The 25,029-nt window shown below is 40.4% G+C and overlaps 2 protein-coding genes across 3 annotated transcripts; both read left to right on the top strand.

The window, feature by feature from the left end:
• Window positions 1–24: 24 nt before the first annotated feature.
• On the top strand, window positions 25–2,701 carry LOC141905117 (sequestosome-1-like). Its single transcript, XM_074793884.1, has 6 exons — window positions 25–409; window positions 598–693; window positions 796–1,061; window positions 1,275–1,665; window positions 1,907–2,203; window positions 2,289–2,701. The coding sequence occupies exons 1-6, from the start codon at window positions 235–237 to the stop codon at window positions 2,444–2,446; spliced, it is 1,383 nt and encodes a 460-aa protein (XP_074649985.1). The 5' UTR covers window positions 25–234; the 3' UTR covers window positions 2,447–2,701.
• Window positions 2,702–3,321: 620 nt separating this feature from the next.
• LOC141905496 (uncharacterized) lies at window positions 3,322–25,027 on the top strand. 2 transcript variants are annotated; one of them, XM_074794364.1, is made up of 23 exons: window positions 3,322–3,426; window positions 3,830–4,040; window positions 9,490–12,187; window positions 12,577–13,771; window positions 14,741–14,839; window positions 15,528–15,699; window positions 15,802–15,853; window positions 16,077–16,188; window positions 16,271–16,425; window positions 16,973–17,171; window positions 17,478–17,586; window positions 17,908–18,072; window positions 18,510–18,702; window positions 19,094–19,301; window positions 19,671–19,803; window positions 20,179–20,401; window positions 20,491–20,600; window positions 21,051–21,370; window positions 21,589–21,673; window positions 22,066–22,247; window positions 22,800–22,872; window positions 23,317–23,538; window positions 23,991–25,027. In XM_074794364.1, exons 2-23 carry the CDS (start codon window positions 3,903–3,905, stop codon window positions 24,135–24,137), a joined length of 6,990 nt encoding a protein of 2,329 aa, XP_074650465.1. In that variant the 5' UTR covers window positions 3,322–3,426; window positions 3,830–3,902; the 3' UTR covers window positions 24,138–25,027. The 2 variants fall into 2 exon arrangements, with proteins under 2 accessions (XP_074650465.1, XP_074650466.1); XM_074794365.1 differs by lacking the exons at window positions 3,322–3,426; window positions 3,830–4,040 and adding an exon at window positions 7,675–7,936.
• The last annotated feature ends 2 nt before the right edge of the window (window positions 25,028–25,029 follow it).

Consider the following 25,029-nt stretch of genomic DNA (forward strand, 5'->3'; position numbering starts at 1 on the left):
TGCTATGATCTGTCAAATGAGTGAATGGGATTCCCTATTCTGACACAGCATTTTCAGTGGAAAAATATAGAAATATCTAGAAACACCTGGACAGTGTCATTGCACCATTCTTGTTGGCGTTTATAGAGTATAAAAACCCTGTCATCAAACACACAATAATTCGCTCTGAACCGAAGAAGAAGACTTCAACACGAGATATATAAAACACGATTAGTTCCACCGATTCAGAAAATAATGTCTGTTTCAATCAAAGCATTCAAGTTTGGAGGAAATGGTCTGGTTGGAGCACCGACTGAGATTCGCAGATTCACCTTAGACCAGGCGCTCGTTAGTAATTACAACGCGCTGAAAACCAAGATAACTCAAGTTTTCCCAGGATTGAACACGAACTGTGAGCTTTTCTGGAAAGGTAAGCATTTTTGTCGGTAACCTGTGAATTTAGTTTCATGGATTTTATATTTTCAAAAACCACTTAAGCCCATTAGATTATTTGGTAGGGCAACTAAGTAATTTTTGTCTAGCTCAATTAACTATGCCACAAGTATATCACGAGATATAAAAGCTTCTAACCTAACAATATGATTTTACTTTCTTTAGATGCAGAAGGTGATTTAATTTCATTCTCCAGTGATGATGAATTGTTGGAAGCACTCGGAAATGTTTCCGACAACGTCTTCAAAGTTTATGTGCTAGGTATGTTCTTGCTATAAAAATAATGATTACTGGGAGCAAACTGAAATAGTCCTAGAATCAATGCCAACATTTTCCTAATTGGAAAAAATCTTTTGTCTTCAGAAAGAAGCAGCACAGATAACCAAGATGGGGGTGATGATGAACCAACAGTTATTCCAAATGAGAATGAGCAAAAGGATGGCAAGGCACCTGAGAGTGGACCTGTCCATCCCGGTATATATTGTGATGGATGCGAGTCTGCTATTGTTGGATTTCGATACAAATGCGTAGTTTGTCCAGATTATGACTTATGTCAGACCTGTGAAGGAAAAGGCACCCATTCCGATCATATGATGGTTCGTCTGACCCATCCCAATGATAGGTCACATGTAAGTTATTTTGTCAGGTTATGAATATTGCAAATTGGATATCAGATCTAGAAATATAATCTGAAAACATAAATGCTGTTCTTTTATTCCCTATGTGGAATATAAATACATTTTGTACATGTAATGTTTATATTACTTGCCTGCTCTGATACCAAAGTCACTATACTCACGTAAAAGATGAAATCAAGAATATTTATTGATTTGATTTTTCAGTTACGTGGAACAGGTTTTTGGTGTGGACGAAGAGGTGGAAGAAGGCATCGCAATGGAGGACATCATGGTGGTCCTCACCATGGTGGTCCTCACCATGGTGGACCTTCTCCTTTCTTCAGATTCATGGGACCTGGTGGACCTGGAGTTCCACCACCGCCACCTCATCATTGGAACTTTATGAACCATGGATGCGCAAATATGCCAGAATTCTGGAAAGCTTGGAGTGAGCAGTTTAAGCCGAAAACTGAGAAATCAGCTACACAAGGGGCCGCAAGTAATGAACAGCAGAAGACAGATTCAAATGAGGCATCTGATGGAATGAATGAGAATAACGGTGAAGAAATACTGAGAAATATGGGAGAAACAGTCGCTGCATTCCTTGAGCCATTCGGTAAGTTACCTATAAGTATCTGACCCTGTATTAATGTATATAATGGAACCCCGTTTCAGCTTATGTGAACAAGAATGAGCATTTGAATAGATTATTTTGATATTGTTACATCTTGAAATTAAAAGAGTTTGTTAGAATGAATTTCTACTGTCTTTGAGCTGTATAGAAATTTCTATATTTTAGTGTGTTAAAATCAAATTTTCGTTGTCTTTAAGCTAATATATTTTGTTCTTTTGTACAGGAATCGACGTCGCTGTCGATATCGAGCATGGTGATAAACGAGAACGCATAAATCCGTTTGGAAATCCTAATCAATCTCAGTCTGACGCTAACGCCCCGACAGCTCCACAAACCCAACAGACACCATCAACAAGTGGTGCTGCACAGGCCAGTACAGGTGAACAGATGGATGTAGATCAGAGTACTGGAGAAGCCACAACTGCGAAGACATCCGAATCTTCAAATGCTAATAAAACTGGTGAAACTGAATGGACTTTCGTGATACCACCGGATACAGTCCCAGAACCTGCGACACCAGGTAATATCATAGGCTATTTGAAAATGTCATCTTGATTCTATCGTAAATCGTAGAATATTATTAAGGCAATAATTTCTATTTTCAGAACCTAAAATCCAGAAAGCGCTTGAAACAATGACGTCGATGGGATTCACTGATGAAGATGGTTGGCTCACACGGTTACTGGTAGCTAAGGATGGAGATATCGTTCGTGTTCTGGATGCTATCAGACCACAGCCTCCAGCTTCCAATAAAACAGTCTAAATACATCAGCTACTTGTAGAATGCCATTATATTCAATAATTTATCGAGAAAAATGGCTCATAAAATGTCATATTAATGTAATGACTTCTATATCGGTAGGCCAGCTTTACATTTTAAGTACCGTATATTCTGTATCAGTTGGTTTTAGAATTTTAATGATCTGTTGTATTCTGACTATGATTGTATTTTAGTCAATGATTTGATTAATATAACTCATTCTAAAATGTAATTGCCAGCAACTCTGTCAAAATTTGCTTGAAAAATAAATATTTGATTCTATCATAATTAAACTGTTGTATCATTTTGGATCGTAATGCACCTTAGAGGAGAAAGGACGTTTGATGACACGTTGCTGTATCTAGTCAATTTGTGATATCTAGGAAAATCGGGTATAAACGGTTAGATTCAAAGGTATAATTGTGTCATTTTCTATCCACTGGCATTAAGATCATGCGGTTTTTCGAATAAAACTTTGCGGGCCGCTAATTTATCGTCGTTTCTATTCTGAACAAGTTTCCACTTTTTGAACCGCCTACACGGCAGAGTTATTCTAACATGCCCGATAAGAGGATCTCGAGAAGCTTACGTTTAACTACACGTTATAAAGACACGCAGATTAGACGTGGCGTATTTTACGTCGCCTTGAGCAGTGACAAAAGGTAAAATGTTAACAAATCGAATGAGATGATGACAATTAATGATAGGTGTCAGTCACAGGAATATCTCAATTATTGAGTCCTTACAAATTCTTGATAGATTAATTAGTGCTAATTAAATGTTAATTAGGTCTTCAAGTTCATCCGTTAAAAGTTACAGAAATATCACGAAAACCGTTTTTGTCGATACTTAGTTCGTGTTTGATATGTATCTAAATCGCCATTTTCAGATTTTCGTAAATTTTTGAGCAATAAAACTTGGATTTCGATGTGTAGATATCAAAACAAACCCGATTTAGAACGATTAATACCTCCTCTTAAATGGTAAGCATTCAAAACATACGATACATTCTAATAACCGGTTCTTAATAAGTTTCTAAACATGAAATAAAACCATGGCAAAAACAAACATTCGATTCGCTGTGGTGTGTGTGTTTTTTTTGTTGAAATTTTTGAATTTTGTCCCAACTCCATCAAAAACGTTCACGTCTGAGAGGCTCGAGTTTGACATTCAGCTATCCTTGGATAGAAATGAATGAGTGACTACCTTGAGCCACAAATGGGCCAATACCTTCTCGTGGTTTTATTAGTTTCACGATCAGATATTTTCACACATCCGAAGATAAAAGCTTACCACCAATGATTTGGTAACTAACTAACTGTTGATGATCTGCCTTAGCGCAATAATCCACCTCATTTGTTTAATCTTCAATTTTTGCTGTTACAGATTAAACTGGAATTATTTTGACGCTGTTGTCGGAGCCTTCCCGATGTTTATCATACTACATTAGTCGGATGTCATGTCGTGTGCTAATGAAAGCAGTAATACTGATGATTCTTATAAAACCCAGCCGAAATCTACGATAAACATGAAAATAACGACGAGTCTTCCGAAATCAAACGATGTTCCCCCTACCGAGGAGGATGCTACTCAACCGGTAAGCGTTCTCAAGGCTCAGTTTATATGATTCTTGAGAGTAAGATTGTTGCTCTGATTGTCGGTATCATATCAAAAAGATACTGGAAAGAATGAAATTAAACATAAATGGTAAATCAGAAATTCATTGTACCCTGTTCAGTGGTAGAATTCTTACCTGCCTGTCTGGATATTTTCATTTCTAAAAGCATCTTGATAGGACACTGTCAAAATCGAACCCTGATTCTACTCAAATAACCTTTGTATTACTGATATAAACTGAAATATGACTCAAAATCGGTTTAATTGTTTCTTTACGTCGACATCTTAATCTTTTCTTCTGCTTTCTAAACATGAGGAAATTTTCAAGCAGAGGATCTAGGCTCCGCTGATAGATTAGTGTCGTTTTGAATTGTAATTTGAAATTCCGAGGACAGACCTTGGAAACAGTGATTAGTGCCTATAGCGTATAGGTGGCGCTTCATGGCTACTCTTCATATGTGTGGCGAGATCCTTTACCTGGTGATAGCATCGTAAAAATAGCTTTAAGTTAGAAACATTTGCGCCGGAGTTAGAGCGGCCTACTACAAATAGTTGTTAGTTAGGAAGTCTGCCAAATGGAAAGCCTCTCATAGTTTATTCCTCAGTGTAACACAGCTCCGCGTACACGTACGCAGTAAGATGGTAATTAATAAAGATAGAGATAGATGTAGAGTTATTGAGTCAGTGTCTGGGTTTGAGTTTAAGCGAGGTGTCTGGTGGTTATTTTACGATTGAGTCACACGGATTCTGAATGAGTCATCGAGAAAGATACACATTACACATTATGTCACCATCGTCGTACTTTTTGTATACTTTTCCATATTCGCGTAAATAATTCCTCGAATCGTAAGCAGAATGGAGCTTGTTTATTTGTCTGTTTTGATTTATGCGCCTCGTGGCCCCCCTGACTCGTTTTTGTCGGTACGAGTAAAAACCGCCGAAATTTTATGCGTCAAATTATAGCGCGGAACAATGTTATAAAACCATTTAATTTCGAGTCTATTCAGAATTTCGGCGATAAATTTTCGCTGTATGTCATTTGTTTTCTGGCTATTCGGGGTGAGTGTTCATGTATCGCGTAGCTTAGTATGAAAGATGTATTTTCGCGTTAGCGGCTAATATCGTTAATGCGTGCGCCCGCGTAAATTACGTTTTCCCCCCTTACGCATTTAAACGGAAACGCTTTTGATACGGTAGTGGTTTCCATGACGACTGAGGATGTTATAAATCAGGTGTCATTTGTTGGTGGTGCGATTAAAATAGCGACAAATACCGACTAGACGAGAGAGGAGTGATCATAATACCGACCTGACGAGAGAAGTGATCAAAATGACAGCTATAGCTCGAGACAGAAAAGTGTAGTGTGGCATTATCACGTCTATGATTACGACCTAAACTTATCACCACCTACGCATCGTATGGCGGTCTGTCGATTAGATTATTCGGTCTACAGATTTTTCAAGAAAAAATCGAAGGGCAATAGGGAACAGACAAAAATGAACAAAAGAAAATTTTGAAATTGAAAAGAATATGAAAAATGTTTAAATTTTTTCCTTATGCCCTTCCATTATATCTTTTTGATCGGACTAATTTACTAATTCTTGAAATCATTTTTCCGATGAATTCTCTTTCTTTGTCTATCGGTAGGACCTATGGGACTTGTTAGGAGATTTCAACCTTGTTTTTTTAATGTGATTTTTAGGTATTTTGGCGTAAATGAATTCCGTTGACTGGATAGAAGGCTTTTGTCTCACACCGGGCACGTCTCCAACGTTTCCATGTTTTTCCCGTGTACCTATCTGTAGCAGCTGTGTGTCCTTAAACTGATTTCTTTTTTTTCAAAATACAGCAATTTAGATTTCCATTGTTCAGAAAAAATTGATTGTCTACGTACGCGGGTATGGAAGTGTCGTACCCGAAGGCGATGCGCGCCGGTGCCGTACATTTCGACGCGTTCTTTACCTAGTCGGTAAAGTAGATGGATGGATATAAACGGATATTATATCTCATCAAAGCTTTCCGTTAGATAAACACGATGGGGGTAAACAGGCTGGGTTTACTGCACTGGGAATTGCGAGTGTTTGAGTAAAGTGGCGATACTTCTCTACACTCCCGAGATCAAAGCGTTCCTATCGATCACCTGCGTGCGTTCAGTCGTAGTGTTTCACCTTCGCTGTAGATTTACTCGTAATAGCGCTAGTAGCGATATTTCCCCCGTTTCCTCCTCGAGATGCTCAATTGGTTGTCTTGTGTGTTCCATCACCCGCTAATAAGCGATCGAGGTTATACTCGACCTTATCGTTGATTCAGTGAATGATGACGCTTTTAATGACAATGCCGAATTGATTAGTGCTTGTATTTATATATACGAACGCTTACGCTGATCTATTCTTGATGGACAGCACTTCTCGGTGTAAGCGCCGAGCATCCTCGCTTGCCGGGGTTTGATTGCCTCCTGCCGAATCTCACGCCAACACATACCCTGGCAGCGGTTCCTTCATTTGTCCATTACACCGTCCTAGGGTGGTCCGTATCTTGGGTGGACAGATAGCTGCGCTGCGGTCTCCAGTCTATGTATATTGTATCAAACCAATCGGATGCGTTGTTTTTTTCACCAGCAGATTCGCTCAATCGATACAACGCATTCGTTTAGCTAAAGACTGGTGGTCGCCAGAGAAATCTTGGGCGGTGTAATAGACGAATGAACGGTCTGTGGCCGGGTATTATGTTGGCGTAAGCTTCGGCGGGAGGCGATAAAACCCTGGCAAGCGAGGATGGTGCTGTAATGCCCTATGGTGGTGTGTATCGGTATCGCGCTAGTCCGACGAAGTATCGCTTTTCTATTATAAATCACGGCTTGCATAACAACAGCCCCGAGTGCACGCCGGGCTGTGCGTGGTTATGAGAGCGAGCGCATAGCAATTCATACCCCGCAACAAACATCTTCCAGCGTCGATGAGGATGTCATCTCTATTCGACGGAAGCAGTTGCCATGGATACAGTCGTTGAAATTCAGCAAAAATAACAACCTGTTGTAGTTAAGCGTTGGTGTAAATAGCTGAGATGATGTCTACGCGGCTGTCTGCTGCGGCGGTGGCGATGGTGTAATCGGTTTCATCAATCAACCATCAGTCATTGGCTGTAGCTGATCACCGTCGAACCGTCTCTTCGGTTAACCTACTATTACTACTACTACTACTGAGCCTCTGTACTATCATCAGGTATGACTTACTTACTTTTTGTCTCGTGTCTAGACGGATGAAATCATGTATATATAGAATTCATTAATTTCGTTAGGTCGTCGTCGCTCGAGGCTTTTATATCTTTTATATCGGCTGTTGTGCTATTGTGTTTATATGCGTTGGTATTCGTGGTTGTTAATCGCATTAGTCGGATACCCGTGCGGGTAATCCCGCCGCGGAAAAAAAATCTGCCGAAGTTTGCGTTTCTAAATTTAGACACGTACGCGCGCGCGGTGTTGACGATAGTAGCGGGCGTATTTATAAAATCTACGAGAGCATTTTATTGTTATGAACTTGATTATCGCCTGCGTTTGTTGTCGTTCTATATTCGGACGCAGAGTTCAACGCGGTTGTTATTGTGATCAGGGGGTGACGTCGCGCGGTATTGTTTCGGTGAATTCCGTCATCTCGCCGGAGCAGACCGCGACGCGAGATGCGATAGGTTACCGTGACAGCTGTTTTTCTATTGTTAGTATCGACGGTGGTCGAAGCCCCAGCTGTCCGCGCGATACGAGTCAGTATATCTATTGTCTGCCCGACGATTGTGACGGATTTCTAATCATCGCGAAGAATATCTCGCGTTGCGGTTGTTATATGGATATTTTATGTGATTTTCGGAAATATCGTCTTTTAGGTAAGCCGCGATAAATCAAGCCTCCAGACGGGCATCTTGGATCTGACTATGACTACTATTTGAGGGTAGTTTCTTCCCTTTTAAAGAACCTTCTCTCAAAACTGCTGAAAATAATCGTAAAATCGGGATAATGTCTTGTACATTTTCAATTAAACTTTTTTTGATGTCGAATTATTCTGATTGGTGGTGTAAACGAGATATCAGGTACAAGTAGACTGCTGATTTTACTCCGCAGTTGAGGAGAGAGGGTTCAATCTAAGGACAGTCGAGATGAAGTCTTGTCATTGAAATCAGTCTCAGTTGACGCAATCAGTTATTATTGTGCCGTCCAAGTCATCTTTATGTCCATCTGTTACAAATGGACAATGTTGGTTTGCGCATAGGGTTCGTGTATTGATTAGTTGTCTGTCTGTTGAGGATTGTTGTTACTAACTGGTGTATATAGTAACACACCGACTGCTGTATCCTGATAGTATTGATCTAGTGCAGATTGAATTAGGCTTCAGTCGTCTGTCAATCTGTTTAGCTTCCTCCTTATGCGCGTTATCCGCGTCTGATACCGTAATTGATCTGAAACGTGTCGAGGAGAGACATTTCCGTGGATATGTGATGTGTCGCGTATTTTCGTGCCGTTGTTGTGCATCAAACATTTTCAAAGTGTCACGTCTTCAGACAGGAGCGGCTTCACATTGCGTGAGCGGATGTGAAAAATAAAAACCCGATTCAGGAAGATTACTCACGAGGTCTTAACAACTTATTTCTTGTTTTCACTGGATATCTTGCAAAACCTTCAATTAGTCGATAGGTTATCATGGGAAAATGTAACGCCTGGTGTGGGATGTTTTTACTTTCGCGCGGAGAGGAGAGAGTCCGTGTAGCAAAAACTGTGTAATTAATCAGGAATTTACCTGTATAGCCAGTATATACCTGTTATTCTTGGCAGACTGTGTATATGTTCGTGTTCGTTTGTCTGCGGTGTCTCGGTTGTTGCTAAATACACCCTTCAACCCTTTTTTTTTTCTATCCGACAAATTTCTTGGAAACATTGATGTATCATTGGAAAAATACCGCGCGCGGTTGAAACCGCTTGTGGTTTAGGGAAACCAGATTTTGTATATGTTTTGTTTGATGATCCGGCGTCTGAAAACAGTTGGGTTTTTTTTTTCAGGCGACTAATCGAAAATTGAAGTAACTCGAGAACTTTAGTTCGAATATAGACTCGTCGTAAATGAAGACCCTTGATCTTAGTTTCAGCAACCCCTGTATCTCAGTCCTGGGTCTCAATCGCGTATTGTGAAAAAAGTGTATAATGCACACGATGCAGGGAAATGCAGAAACAGGAAACATAAATATGTTTAACAGCATTTCCCTGCGTTGTCTGCATTTATGAGAAATGAGATGTTTTCGATGTTTCCGAGATGTTTTCTATGTTTCCGAGATGTTTGATTCTGTGTTTCCATGTTTCCCAGTGTCATGTACATTAGGCTTTTGAGGGAACTCGGATAACGCTTGCTGTTTTTATGTTTCTACAGTAAATGTTTTTTATGTTTCAGGTTGTTGACGAAGATAAAGACAACAACAAAGACAATATGAGATTCCGAGAAGGATTAGTGCCCGTCGTCGGTCAAAGCGTCTGGAATAATAAACAAGTAGAAGAACTAATCCTACAAGATGAAGACGTCGCCAACTTGGCCGAGTCGTTGTCGATCGAGAACAACGCGCCGCCTCGTAAAGTCGAACTGCCCCCTGGTGGCGAGTTACAAGAGATCGACGAGGAGGACCTGGCCGCGTTGTTGCCGGATATGGATAATTCCGATTCGGTCGGATTCAGTTTCGATTCGAGCGTACAAGCGGAGGATGCGGACGCCGTCGTCAAACAATCGGACGATTTAATCGATGAAAAAGCGGAGGATTCCGATTTAACGTTCAATACGGGAAAAACGACCGAACCGGAGTCCTGTTCTAGTCGGTCTTATATACATTCCAGTATGGCGGTGGCGGCGAAGACTTTACCTGAAAATCACGATACGTCGAACCGATCTCCGGATAGTTGCGTCGTGAACTCGAATACGAGTGGACTGTCTCCTAATCCCTGTGATACCACGCAATCATTAGACTCGTCGGTGGCCGCGAGCGTTTTACCGTCGCGCTCGGCTGAATCTCCGCCCGCGAAAAAACGTCCGCGCGGCCGCCCGCGTAAACACTCGATCGCGAAACCTATCGAGCGCCACCGTACGCCGCATGTCGAGGCGGATAGTTTGAATAGTTCGCCGCGTTGTAACGATCTCGTTCATAGTACGTCGCAAAACGAAACTGATTCGTTCGCGGTGGCGCCACCGCCGTCCGGAAAACAACGCTCGAAAACGCCGACGTCATCGGCTGCGAGCGTCAGCGATAATCATATCTCCAGCACGGTCGATAATATATTCGATCGCATGTACCCGGCGAGCAGCTCGACGACGAACGATCATCATCGACGGCGCCACCTACAGGAGAACGACGACCGCGCGAGCTGCGGCTCGAAACGCGAACACCGCAAAGTGACGTTGAGTTCGTTCGTGAAAGATTCGATGGTTTCGTCGTTGTTGAAAAAACGACGCGGACGCCCGCCGAAACAGACGCGGACGTCGACGGAAACGAGCGTCGCCGGTTCGGAGGAGGTGAACGTATCGTCGTCGACGGACGGACGGTCGACGTCGATATCGTCGGGCTCGTCGTTTTTTAAACTCGATCGTAAACCGAAATCGAACGAAGACGACGATATTTATCAGATCGTTCAAAAAGTGAAAGATTCGATCAGTTCGCAGTTCGATTCCGTCGACGATCACGATTTCGACAACGGCGCCGGCGGCGATAAGGACGCTTCGGTCGTACGGTCGGAATCGTCGCGGTTGTTAGGTTGCGACGTCGTCGACGTGCCGAAATTAGACATCGTCGAAATCGAACGTTTAACCGAGAACGACGCTGTTAACGGCGGCGACGATCGGAAAATACGAAATAATAAAAACGCGGATAAACCGAAACCGAAGTATAAGCCGAAAGTACACGTTATGATGCGACATCGAAAACGTCGCAAACGAAAACCGAAAATATCGACAGAAGTCGAAGATACCGCGGCGACGTTACCGGTGGAGACGGATTATAAACAATCGGCAGATCGTAACGTTACTGAGAATAATAGTATTATTTTAGCGTCTGAAAACGAAAATGCGGCGACGTTAGACGAAAAAGAAGATCCTAGTAGAAGCCCGTGCAGTACGAAAATACAACAAGAACCGTCGGTGCCCGCATCTGTTCCTAGTGGTATTAGATCTATGCAAGACGACGTTACGATTCTCGACGATACGGAAATATCTGATAAATTATGCGAGATAAGCTCGTCGACGAGTTCGCAGTTTACGTCGTCGTCGTCAATCTGCGATTCCCCGGTCGAAAAATCGAAAAGTTTGAGCGTCAACCTCCCGGCTGAAGCGATTCGAAAAGGCGACGATACGCCGCGTGCTGACGTTAAAGATACCGGGTTCCTCGATTTAGGGAATAGTTACGAGTCGTTTAAGGATAAGAACGTCGCCAGCAGCGGTCGAAGTCCGCGCTCGTGCGAAAGCGTTTGTAGTTCTAGTACGTTTAACGAATCAAAATCTCGCGTAGTTGTCGACGAAGGAGCGGATTACGCGGCTAGTAAAAATACCGGATCTTACGGTTACCCGGTGTTGAATATCTGTACGAAAAATCATCAGCACCATCGGAAAAAAATCAAGCCGAAATTATTGAAATCCAAACACAGGAATATAATCGATCCCGTTCTGTTGGAAGACGTTCACGAAGTAACGTCGGCGTTCGACGGTTTGTTGATCGGTGAATCTAGGTCGCCGTCTGCTCCGACCGAGCTGTCCGAGTTGCCGGATATATTCCAACAGAAGACGTTCATCGTCAGTCGACGACGGCGAGAATATCTGTCGGCAAAAACAATCAAACGCGATTACAAACACGTGAAAGATCAGGAGCTGCGATTGCAAGAGAAACTGCGACGAAATCGTAAAGATTCGTCGTTGAAACGAAAACGTTCGTCGGAGAATCGCGCCAGCGACGACGACGCGGGAAGCGATCCGTTAACCAGTCCGGAAAGTTCAACGTCGGCGTCGGTCGATAAAGAGCATTGTTTGCCGTTGAAAAAACGTCATAAGTTCATCATGTCGTCAGACGGCGAAGGAGAACCGCGAAAACCAGGACGACCGAGGAAGATCACCTCTAGTAAGCCTCTCTACACAGCATTTCAGAAAATATGATACAACGGCTTTAATTTGTAATTCTAAATAATTAACCCTTTCAGTACTACACCCAAAGGTGCTGGAGATAATTTTAAAATTTAAAAGAATTCCACCCTAATGCTTTGAATATTGGGCATAAGAGTCCATGTATACACCGCATTGAGGTGAAGATGCACTGAAAGGGTTAAGACGATATCTTAAAAATCTTATTGAGTATTTATCAAGTATAGGATGTCCACTCAAGCACGACTGTGTTTAGACAAAAGCCAGTCTATATAATTTTCTGAAACACACTAGTAATTTTGTCTTGATTCATTTCAATTATAAGAACTAGATGATTATTAGATGATTTTATTGTGCTATTTATTTCAGGTCATGAAAAGTCTTCGAAGACCGAGTCATCGACCGATGATAGAAATATGGACGATAAAAACACTAGCAGTCCGGATATACCGATTAAAAGACCGAGAGGCCGTCCTCCTAAATGTAAATCAAGCTATCACGATAGCTTGTTAGCTTACAACAAACGTGGCCGCAAACCGAAATGGTGGCACGATCAAAAAGCTTTGGAAATGATGAAAAAGACTACTCCTTCGAGGCCAGTCGGTCGGCCAAAAAAATCAACTCCAAAAGATGAGGTTAAAGACGGCGGCAATAAAAAGGAGTTGATCTGTTCATCGACGCAAACAGACACGGACGAGATATTCGTATCGGAAGACTGGAGATCGATTGCGGAGGCGGCCGTTCGAATTGTGTCGAGTAGCTCGGACGCGAGCGCCGATCCGAGTCCGCGCGATTCGAAGAAAAAACTCGCCACCGATCATATCAAACGTTTCCAATCGGAGTTCGAACAGTTCTTGTCGAAAAATAAACAAACGTTAAACGCGATGGCCAGTCCGCAGAAAACGCAAATTCAAAGTTTGTTTTCGTCGTTGCGGCAGACGACGACTAAAGAAGCGGCGCCACCTACGAAACAATCGTCGTGTCGAAATCTATTCGACAATCACGTTTTCGGCGAATTGAAGTTCAAAAGCGTTTCAAATGATCGGAGGGATGTGTCATCCGAGGGTACTGTTTGCGTTAATGACTCGTTGCATTCGTCCTCAGATAAAGCTGCTGCTGCTGTTGCTGCTGCAAATGACGATAACTGTGAAAAGTGCGAAAAACTACAAGAGCCGCCGAAATATCGCAAACAGAAGAAATCAAAACCAAAATCTGAAACGAAAGAAAAATTGATCGCGAACAATCCTAAGAAACGGCCGAGAGGACGACCGCCGTCCAAGTTAAAGAAATACAGTAAAAAGACGCATATGGATGTGAAAGGTCGTAAATTGATCAAACATTCGCGAAAAAACGTCATGCCCTTACTTTCATCGGTGATCGACGACGTACTGGCGAAGGCGGATGATACTCACCTGCCAGAGGACAGTTCTGATTATTCGAGCGACGACGGCGACGCGGCCGAGAATCGAGAATATCGACCGCTGCCGAAATCTGAACGCAAACGAAAATCGTCGTCGCCTCCGATGAAAATCATCCGCAAAAAATATCGCAAATTAAACCAAGAGTAAGTTGAAAATAATCGATTGAGTTGATTGATGTCGTTGTCTATGAAGTTATAAGACTCCCAATATGATGGTCTTACAAAAAAATCTGAACTTAACCTGACATTTCGGATCAGATCATATTTCACCTTCTTCAGAGATTAAATTGTAATGAAATTTTAAATGATTCTAAACATTTTAAAAACGAATCTATGAAGTTGGATATGAAGTAATCAATACGAAATATCCGGTTAACAGATTTTGTTGTTAGATCTTCGATCGGTGTCCTGTTTTACGGGAAAAAAATTAGAATTTATTAAGGTTTACTGAAGTAAACAAACTACTGTCGATATCCAGGGGTCCTTAGTTGGTTTCAACTGGTCTTTGAACGTTGTCGCGGCCGTCTCAAAAGCTATTGATCACGAACCGTGTTGACATTTAAATGAAGACAACAAAGTATTGCCTAGGTGTGATGAAAAAAGAATGATATTAAAGGTTATCGGCTCGCGAGGTCACGATTTGTATATTTTTAAGTTTCCCGGAAGGTACCGAGTAGTTTTATCCGCGTTATTGAATTTTAGTTGCCGTCTGAAAAGGTGTGGCTGCTCAAAGTTACCCGGGTGTCTACATTAAAATAGATTCATTGGAATTCTGCCAGTAGATGAAGCAAATAAACTGTCTTATAAAGAAAGGCAATAATACTTTAAAATATTGAGCTTTTTCGACGGGAAAACATTTGATTGCGACGTATATCGAAACAGATATATTTGATTAATGTTATACTTAGATTCCTATATAGATCTGATGTATATAGAGTCTTATATTAGCCTTATTGATCGGTGGTGCAGATGTTATCGACGTGTTTGATCAGGGTTTACCGAGAATAAATCAATGATTTCTGTTCAGTCCGAAACAGGTGCGGACTACGGTTTATTTAGAGTACAGATGAACGTGTATTGATTATTTTATGTTTTTTTTTTTCGAAATTTCAGATTGTCGTCTGCCGTGAACTACCGCGCGATTAACAAACGAGAGCCGCGTAAACGATACCAACGTGCCGGTATCTACTCCGATACGTTCAAACGCGAAGAGTTAGTATTCGGATCATCGTTTCCCTGACAACCCGACAGACAATACGTTATTTATATCTATCCGAATGTTTGATAGGGTTTGCGTTAAAACAGTATTCACCACTTACTTATAAAGTACCGGGATATACATAACAATTGTCTGATTGGCATTTGTTATTGTAATAGTTGAAGTAGTTGTTGAATGTGGCTTTCCATGGAAGACAAGATAAGCATCCTTCAAACATCCCGACACTGGCTGAGCTATTCTTTGAAGCTCATTAATTCGATAGTTTTTACAGTTTTACCGATAACTTCGTTGATACAAAGCACCCACTAGCCAAATCAAAATGCTCATAATGCTTTTACTCAAAAAACATGGAAGCATCCAGGAATGAAGAATAGGGGGTCCAAGACTTGCTAGGCCTAGTTTTATATGTACATGGTACATGACAGTTGGCGCCGTTAGGGTAAAACCTTAAGGGAGCTTGCCCCAAGAAAATTTGAAATATGGATTATTTTCTGAGCATCTAGAATGATTCCAAGGCAAAATGACAGCAACAATTTGCCACTGTAAATTTCGGGTTGTAAAGATGTTATCTTGGCAAGGAATAGGGGGGCCCAGATTGAGGCTGAAACTCAAGAATTTGACGCTTTATCCCCTTCGGAAAAAGTCGCGTAGATTCTCACGCTTGTATTTATCGTATTGCAGGCCTCAGAGAGTGTTAGATATCGGAAAAAATGTCAAACCATTATACGATCCATCAGAGCATCCGCATGGCTTACTCCCGTTACCGGTTCATATGGGTCATTACATGTTCAAGAAAAAATCACGCGAATTTCATTTGCCATATGATATCTGGTGGCAACATGAACAAGGTCTGGTACGTATCAATTACACGCGGTAATGGGATCCGTATTTTTAAAACATAACCATCCTGAAAGATGAGAGATTTGTGACTGTTTGTTTGTGAATTTTTCTTCAGTTGAATAAAAATGCGAAACCATCCGCTCCGAAATATCGACGCCTTAAAAACAGTAAGTATTCATCGATTAACCACGCAATAGAAAAAAATGAGTTTTCGAAAAATGTGTTTTCTGTTTTCATAAAAACTCCCGGCCCGGTTTTATGCTGGTATCATCTTTAACCTGCGGGGCTAACTCGGTTTATTTTCAATTGAACTAACCCCCGGTTAAAGATATAAAACTGGGCCCAGGTGCTTGCGTATTATAATTGCATGTTTACTTTGTGTTTTGTTAGATGTGTATGTTGATGTGAAACCGAACTGTAAATACGAGCCACACCCATGTCAATGCGTCAAACCAACTGAGCCCGACGCTATTGGTTGTATCGACGATGATTGCCACAACAGGTACGTACATCGATCGATCGACCGACCGTTGGAATCGTTCATCTGTCAATCATTCAAATCAATCCGTATTCTCCGTTTTTAGAATGGTCTACACGGAATGTCCGATTAATATGTGTCCGTGCGAGGAGAAATGCGGAAATCAACGAATCGCTAAATTTCAGTGGGCGCCGCAACTCGAGAAATTTCAAACTAAAGACCGCGGAATCGGCATCCGAACTAAAGCTTCTATTAAAACAGGTATTTGCCTCGTTATAGTTAGTGCCAGCGAAATGCCGATCTGAAGCTCTGCTGCTAAAACGTTCGTTAAAGATAACCGGCTGATGAATACCATAGTAACAACAGGGTCCAGTTCCACAGTTCCGAGTTAAGATTTAAATCTGAGTTAACTCATCGAGAATGAACTACCCGGGTCCAGTTCCACAGTTCTGAGCTTTGACTTAAGATTTGACTCTGAGTTAACTCATCGAGAATGAACTACCCGGGCCCAGTTCCACAGTTCTGAGCTTTGACTTAAGATTTGACTCTGAGTTACCTCATTGAAAATTAACTAACTTTAACTCAAGAGTTAACTCTAACTCACAACTGTGGAACTGGGTCCCGGTAATTAAGTCAGAGTTAACTCTATCTCACAACTGTGGAACTGGGTCCAGAGTTTTTAATTGTCACTACGTTAACTCTGACAAACTTTCGAGCAACTAGCCCCTACGTACTTCCTAAATGTCTCCTCTTTTCAAACTATAACTCTCGGCAACGAACGATGTAGTTTCGATCTCTGTTGTTTTAGGTTCGTATATTTTGGAGTATGTCGGCGAAGTGGTCAGCGAGCAAGAGTTTCGTCGACGTATGATGACCGAATACACGTCCGAATGTCACCATTATTGTCTCGATTTGGACAGCGGTATGGTCATAGACGGTTACAGAATGGGCAGCATAGGTAGATTCGTGAATCATTCGTGTCAACCGAATTCAGAAATGCAGAAATGGTAAGTGTTGGTGAACCGAGTTATACGGGGAGGGGGGCTTTTAATCTTATATTTTGACATTTCTGTAGATTAGACAGTTAGATCTGTAAAACAGTTTATTTTCCTGACCGTTTCGAGGCTTTAACTTAGCCCCATCATCGGAGGAACAAAAACTATTAAAACTGATCGGGGCTTAGTTAAAGCCTCAAAACTGTCAGGAAAATAAACTGTTTTACAGATCTAACTGTGGGTTTTTATTTGTTAACTCTACACTGAGATAGATATCAGTTAATTGCAGTCATTTCTGTATTTGTTTATTTAATTTAGGCAAGTGAATGGTCAATATCGTATCGGATTGTTCGCGCTGTGCGATATCCCGGCGAATTCTGAGTTAACTTACGACTACAATTTCCATTCCTTCAACTTGGACGCTCAGGTACGCTAGTGATTGCGATATGAACTCTTCTATGGCTAATGACTGTTTCAACGTGGTTCATAGCTCAGTCAGTTTTAGTAGTACCTACCTGATATTAGTGTTGATATTAAATGACTGGTACAAATGTGAGCAGCTGTACTTGATCCATTTTATACCTATTGAAGGATTGCTAAAAAATCTCCTTTTAATGGAGTTGAATAGAGAAAAGTCACTACCAAAACTGTTATGGCACCTGATGCCCTTTCAAACAAGTTGAAATAGACAGTGAGTCGATTCTTTAGTAGAGATGATGTCAATTCGTTATTACTCTTTGAATTACAGCAAGAATGTAAATGCGGCAGCACGCAGTGTCGCGGCGTAGTCGGCGGTCGAACGAAACGCGTCAACGGTCAACCGAAAGAAAAGTCGAAATCCGCCGATACGAAACTGACCGATAAACGCAAGTCGAAGTCGAAATTGAAAAAACTCAAAAAGGACAAAGAGCAGGTGATTATTACTTTCTGAGAACGGAATTCTTGTACTTCACATGGCCTACTCTGTCATAGTTCGGTACAACTGCATTTAATGATATTGCTGATAGTTGGAAAATCGGACTAGTTCCATGGAATTTCTAGGTCTTGAATTTTTCAGTTCATTTCCCTAATAGAATCTCTCTCCAAGGCCAGATTTTAGAATCAGATACTCGCCAAATATTTTATCCCTATGAGTCTGAAATAAAGTAAATAACATTCCCTAAGTCGACGATGTCGTATAGTTGCCTGGTTGGTTAGTTTCTCCCTGAAAGATAATCCTTTATAGAAAGCATCGTGGATTTTAATTTTCATACATTGAATTTTTTCTATAAATCTCCCTGAACCTGACTTACTCATAGTTGGATGTATTTTGCTGGTCCAAGTTTAATTTTCATGCGTCCGTTATTTCAGTGTGAATCGACGTCGATGCCGTCGTATTTTACGCCGATGAAACCGTTGTCTCATCGTGAACAATGCTTCATACAGAAACACGGCGTCTGCTTGTTGCGCAATCTCGAGAAAGTTCGTCGTATCCGACAACGTTTACTGAAAACGCAAGAAAAACAACCAGACGACGATGATTTCATCCGAGACAAAGAAAAAGGTTCGTTCCGTCGGGAGCTGCTGATTGTTCCCGATCTTCAGCATTTTGTTACTATTCTATAATGAGAAATACTGATGTGATTTGTTTGATATTGTACAAAATTGTGAAAGATGTAACTGGGAGTCCTATTGATTACTAGATAATAAAAATAGAAGAATTTGGGTGTAAATTCATTAAGGCCATTTCAACAAGATATTTTGACTTTTCGGCTTTGTGATTGGGACATATATTTGAATATTTTTTCGTGACTCATTGCAAAATTTTACCTCGACAGAATTTATAGAGATGTTGGCAGGGAGCCCTGTCTGTCGTGAATCGCTTTAAATGTTACTAGACCACTTGCACTTTGAGTTTCAGTATGATTATTGATAATTTACGTTTTTATTTTTAGATGCGTTTCTGTCTCAGTTTATGGCGTTGAAAACGTCGCGTTCGGTGAAAACTCGACGACTCGCGTTCGCCGAGGAGAATACAGAACTGACTCGTACGGCGAAACTAGCTCAAGTGTTTAAAGACATCTTCCAGAGATTGGCTTCGATGAAGGATGAAGATGGAAACACTATCTGCACTCCGCTGATGGTTCTACCATCTCGGAAAAAGTGAGTATTTTCCTCCCTAACCCTTACAGTGCTTCAGTTCTACACAGCAGTACGGTATATAAATCAGTGATGGACTTTGCTAGTACACCGCAATGTGGTGGATTGAATAGTACTGGTGATTAATATTTATCTCTATTGAAAAATTGCAGCACCTGTCAAACACAGTGAAATATAAGTAACTTAGGATATACCGTGAAGTGTAGAGGCACTATAGCAGTATGCTTATTATTCAACACAATGGGGTGGATTTTTTTAGAATTTTCAAATTATCTCCAGCACTTTGGGGTATTGATTGGTTAGCACTGAATGGGTTAATAGAAAACTGTCCTTCAGTAGTTTGTAATGACTCTGTCTTGATTTCTATCGCAGGCATTCTGACTATTACACGATGATTAAAGAGCCGATAACTATGACGAATATCAAAGGGAAGATACTGTCCGGACAGTACAAACAAGTTGAACCATTTGATGAAGACTTCAATAGATTATTCTCCAATGTCGAGGTTAGTTAAGACCAGTTCAAAATTAGCCATTGAAATGTCAGTGATTTCTTGGAAATGAATATCAGGGTTTTTAAAGATCAAGAAAATCAGGGAATTCCAGATTTATTTTTTCCTTCAGAGAAAATGGAGAATTTTGAGTCCTCTTGTAAAATCAGGGAATTTTAATTTTTGGTGTCTCATTCTTGGAACCTCTTGAGAAAAAACAGCCCTGCTGATGACACCTTATGATTAAATCGGGGAATCTTTGGTCAAGGGTCTAGGAAGTATATTTGGAGTCCCTGATTCGTAAGAACCCTGGAACTCATTTTAACTAGAATCAAACTTAACTGTCCTGGATGTGAGTTTTGTCATGAAATACGGAATTCTTTTTTACAGAAATACTGCGGTAAACGATCTCCAATGGGACTAGTTATTCAACAACTACGCGAAGTATTCAGCAACGCACGAATCGAAATGACGAATCGTATCGAAGAGGTTCTATCGGACGGCGTTTCATCAACTCCGTCTGTTCGTTCAACGAGTAGTACACCTATTCCGACAATAGATGTCAGCGATGTGAACAGCGAACGTACTACGACTGACTCCGAGGTGTCCGAAGGTTGGTACCAGTCGAATATATGATAGCTCGGTATAAATAATGGCAAGACTTAATAAATATTTGATGATATTCTTTTTTTGTTTTCGCAGAGTTGATGAAGAAAGATGAAGAAGACGCCGATGAAGAAGAGGAAATAATACGATGCATTTGCAATATTTATAGAGATGAAGGGGTGATGATACAGTGCGAGAAATGTTTGGTAAGTCAAAAAATATTTCAGGTGTCATACAATCTCTATTCGCTCAGATACCCTTAACCATATTCAAACACCAAGCTGTAGGCCTATCCTTCAAAGAAACATACATGTCTTTGATTGTTATGAACTCCATCAAATAGGTGCTTTATAAGTGTCAGTTAAGCCAAGCTCAGGTCGACTTATGACCCGTCATAAAAACAGCAGTCGTACACACGAGACCGCTGATTGCTGATTCGTTTGTTTCATGATGTTAGAGCACTCGGGTTGACTTGACTGCTTTAGATCCGATGATCTGATCGGCTCTTAGTCAACCTGAGTTAGGCTTTATTATCTTGCAAACTATAGTAATATTATATAATTTGCAAAATATAATTATTGAGGAAACCCGGTAATCAATCAATGATCTCTATAAAGCTCTTACCCATTTTCAAATGTTTCTCGTTAATATTGCAGCGATGGCAACATTGTGAATGTATGAAAGCCACCGGAGACGAAGAGAATTACATGTGCGAGCTATGCGACGAAAAGAAGGTAATGAGTCCGGAAATCGAGTTATCACCTCAGCCGGACGACGCCACTCCCGGTCACGTTTACTACATGTCGTTGTTACGAGATGAATTACAGCTGAGAATCGGCGATACGGTTTACTTGATGAGAGACGGACCGCGGAATATCGACGGAAACGCGGTCAGAACTTCATATCGCGCGGCCCTGAATACCAGCCCCGATAAACTGGACGTGTTTAGAATAGAACGACTGTGGAAAGATGAAAAGTGAGTTCCTCTCCCGATATAGAATATCTTTCGTAGTGTTATGATATGTATAGGACACCACAATAACGTAAAAGATGATATGTAGTCCAAAAATGTTTCCTCGAGCTAGTCGTTTATTCAACGTTTTTACTTTATTCTGATAGTCATCTTCAGGAATACCGATAGTTATGATACTTTCATTGGTTTCAGCTAGTAACAAAAATCTGTATATTTTTCAGCGGAGAACGATTTGCATTGGGTCATCACTATTTACGTCCTCATGAAACATTCCATGAACCGACAAGAAAATTTTTCACGAACGAGGTAAAATTGACTGTTGAAATGATACATGTTCTTAGATGAAAATCAGTTAAAACTTGTCCGAAACAGACTGATTGTTGAAGTGAATTTAAACTCCGGAGATAGATCGAAGTACTACTTTTGACAAATTAAGGGTATTAATGATCATTGAAAAAGGCATATTTGGAAGCATATATTAAAGATTTTGCCTTTGAATATTTATGGATGGGTTAGGTGCATTTTACAGCTTTTTCGATTAGAAAACTTTTCCTCATCTTACCAATAATGCAAGAGAAGCTTATAAGATTCCATATAAAAAGGCAGTAAAAAGAACAAAATTCATTCAGAAAAAGACAACTCAAAATATTTGAAGGTCTCTAAAAATCATGTACCGTTATATATTTCGATTTCTTTAGGTTTTCCGTGTGCCAATCTATGAAATAATCCCGTTGGAATCTATAGTCGGTTTGTGCCTGGTTCTGGACCTGAATACGTATTGTAAAGGTCGCCCTAAAGGCACGAAGGGTCAAGATGTTTATATTTGTGAATATCGTTTGGATAAAACGGCACATCTATTCTACAAGATATGTAAAAACAAGTAAGTGAAATGAGTATTAGTTTCATATTCCAGGTCTGTAGCGTGAGGAATATGCGGGTGGTTCGTTTCTGATATGGTCTAGGGCTGCAAAATCTTTGAAACTGTGATGTTCACGTAATCATACCCTTTGAGCAATTTTTGTTGATATCTCGAAGGTCCAAATAAATAAAAATATTTAATATAGATGTGTCAATTATGTTATAAGTGTAACATTACGGCTTAATAATTGTTTTTAACAGAAAAGGGGTGGAACTAGATTGTGTCCTTTCAAACCCTCTCTCCGATGCTATTGGCCTGTATTCTGTCCACAGTGGTGACACTTGTGTTCATTCATGCGTTGTATGGCTAAGCACTAGCATAGAACAGATGATTGTTCAGTTTCAGCCCATTCAAGTGACTTTGAATTGACGATCAATGAACACAACATATGTGAACAGCATGACAGTGTGACCTGAACAGATGGACCGTAGTTGCGCAGTGCTATTCAATTAATGAATGTTTTGTTAGTAGTCGAATAGCCGAACTCACAATGTTTCGCAATTTTCTTTTCAGATATCTGATTAATACAAAGAGCTATTGCTTCGATCGTTTCGAAAAGAAATTAAACCCGAAAAGAACCTATACAGTAAGTGATCGTGCGGATTTCGAGCAACCTCTCGACGTGAATGTATAAATGGGGTCATTCCAGGCTGGACATATAAAGCCACGTTCACACTACGTTAATCATAAAATTCTCATGTCCATCGGTTCTGATTTAGAACAGACCAAACATTCACACTAGCGATAAGTCGATTCTAAAAAAGCACGTTTCACAATTTAGACCGACCAATTTAAGAACAGACCATTTCTATGTACCGTATGTGAATAAAAGTTTACTTTAATTGTCTGTCAATCATAGTATTTTGTGTCTAACTGGACCAGTGATAACAGCTAATTTTAAAAACATGTCTGAACGCACAGCATTGATTTGGTCTACTTTAAGGTACAGGCCATATTAGAACGGACAAACTAGCAATAGTGAGATCAGTGAGTAACCCTAATGGATCATAAATTTTGATATTTGTTGTAGCCTCATACCGTACCGGATCAATATAAACGTCGTGTATTACACAGCGGTAGCACTAACTCCGATACGAGTTCAGTCACTAGTCAAACTACGCGCGACGAACTCTCAGAAACTCACGCCGGTTCAACTCGTAAAAACAAACTCAACAATGACAGCGATTCCGGATCCGACTCCGATGAAGATATGCCGCTATCGAAAGTTCGCCAGGTCACATTGGAAGCATTGGTAAGCGCGTAAGGAAATCGCCTTTCTCTTAGGCTAAAAATAAATGATACCTTGTTTCTCATAATCGGCCGGTTCACTTAAGTAAATTGCAATAAAATTTTCTTAAGCTGCCGGGTCTGTTATTGTTAGCTTGATCATGATTTTAGAAAAAGTCATGTACAAGATTTATATGCAGCCGGCAGGTCAACTTTTAACAGAGATGTAAGACTCTCGTTTTTTGATGGAATTCCTTTTTTTTTTTCATTTTCCTGGTAAAAAAAAGCTGTGAAATTGCATCTGAGAACACTTAAAATTTTAAAAATTTCCCAATTTTTTTGGATATTAACTACTTTCTTTTTTTTTCCTTTGGCCACTTACTTCTCTGTTTTAAGCTCAGCAGAAACAACGTATCAATTTATTTTAGCCTTATCTATATTGTCGGATGTCTTAATCACCTGTTTCATTCTTTTTAGCGCAAGGAAAAACGCGCGAAATTGGACAAGTATTTGTTGAAAATGTTGTCGCAACAGCCGTCGAAACAAAGATTAGACGTAACCTATCTACTGGACGAGGGATGTGGAAAACGACCGCGAAAAAAGACCGTTTTACCGAATATGTGAATAACTTTGAATGAATATAATGATGACATCTTTTAACTTTATACGGATTATTGATAGGTTGTTCCTCATTCGATTCGCACCTCTAGGTCGTGACGAACCTATGCGGTTGTGATTCGAATGTTATGTGCTATATTTGCATTAACTAGGCTTTGGATCTTAATAACGGGTTTTGTGTGCCATAGCATCGTTAAAAGAATACTTCATATTCCTTGATTATTTGACGTTTCCGATGCCTTCATTTGGACAGCGTCGCTAGATATTTTAATATGTATAAGTTATTGAAATGAATTAAGGTGCTGTTGTTAATATCATGCGTGTACATTTTACCTGCCGCGGCGTTTCGATTTTAAATTAAATAACTTAATCTCTTTCTGTGCGATTCAATCATGTTTTTTCCTGGGTAAGATTCAAAACTTCCCGTTCATGTAAATTCTTCTCGCGGATCCTTCACGCACGTGTGTAGTAGAAATGAAAATATGCTCTTTTTTCCGTTCGGAATTCCGTTCAATGTCTTATGCAATTTTACTTGTTTTATCGCGAGGGTCTTACCACGTATTTACCTGTACGATGATAGATAACGATGTAATTGTAACGTTGTTACTGTCACGATTTAAAATCATGTTTACTGGTTTAATACTGCGCGTACTGTTCAGTACTCAACCACTCTAGTGTTATATATATATGTATATGTATATATGGGATAGTATGTAATACTAAAAACTATTGTGCAGTTTTTAAATGATATGATTTGACTCGTGTGTGTGCGTGTTGTGTATTTAGAAGTTTGAAAAGCGTGTAAATATTTATAGACCTCATTAACTTGTCGGTCGGGTAATTTATATACTTAAATAAAATCACAGCAGCTTCAATCATAATGGAAATAAAATTTATG

Source organism: Tubulanus polymorphus, chromosome 5, assembly GCF_964204645.1.
Source record: "Tubulanus polymorphus chromosome 5, tnTubPoly1.2, whole genome shotgun sequence".
Taxonomy (NCBI): domain Eukaryota; kingdom Metazoa; phylum Nemertea; class Palaeonemertea; order Tubulaniformes; family Tubulanidae; genus Tubulanus; species Tubulanus polymorphus.

Coding starts and splice junctions, on each gene's coding strand:
- LOC141905496 (XM_074794364.1), top strand. CDS start 3,903: ATGTCGTGTGCTAATGAAAGCAGTAATACTGATGATTCTTATAAAACC. Junction 17,172..17,477: donor AATTCAGAAATGCAGAAATG/GTAAGTGTTGGT, acceptor TATTTAATTTAG/GCAAGTGAATGGTCAATATC. Junction 17,587..17,907: donor CCTTCAACTTGGACGCTCAG/GTACGCTAGTGA, acceptor TTTGAATTACAG/CAAGAATGTAAATGCGGCAG.
- LOC141905117 (XM_074793884.1), top strand. CDS start 235: ATGTCTGTTTCAATCAAAGCATTCAAGTTTGGAGGAAATGGTCTGGTT. Junction 1,666..1,906: donor TGCATTCCTTGAGCCATTCG/GTAAGTTACCTA, acceptor TCTTTTGTACAG/GAATCGACGTCGCTGTCGAT. Junction 2,204..2,288: donor CCCAGAACCTGCGACACCAG/GTAATATCATAG, acceptor TTCTATTTTCAG/AACCTAAAATCCAGAAAGCG.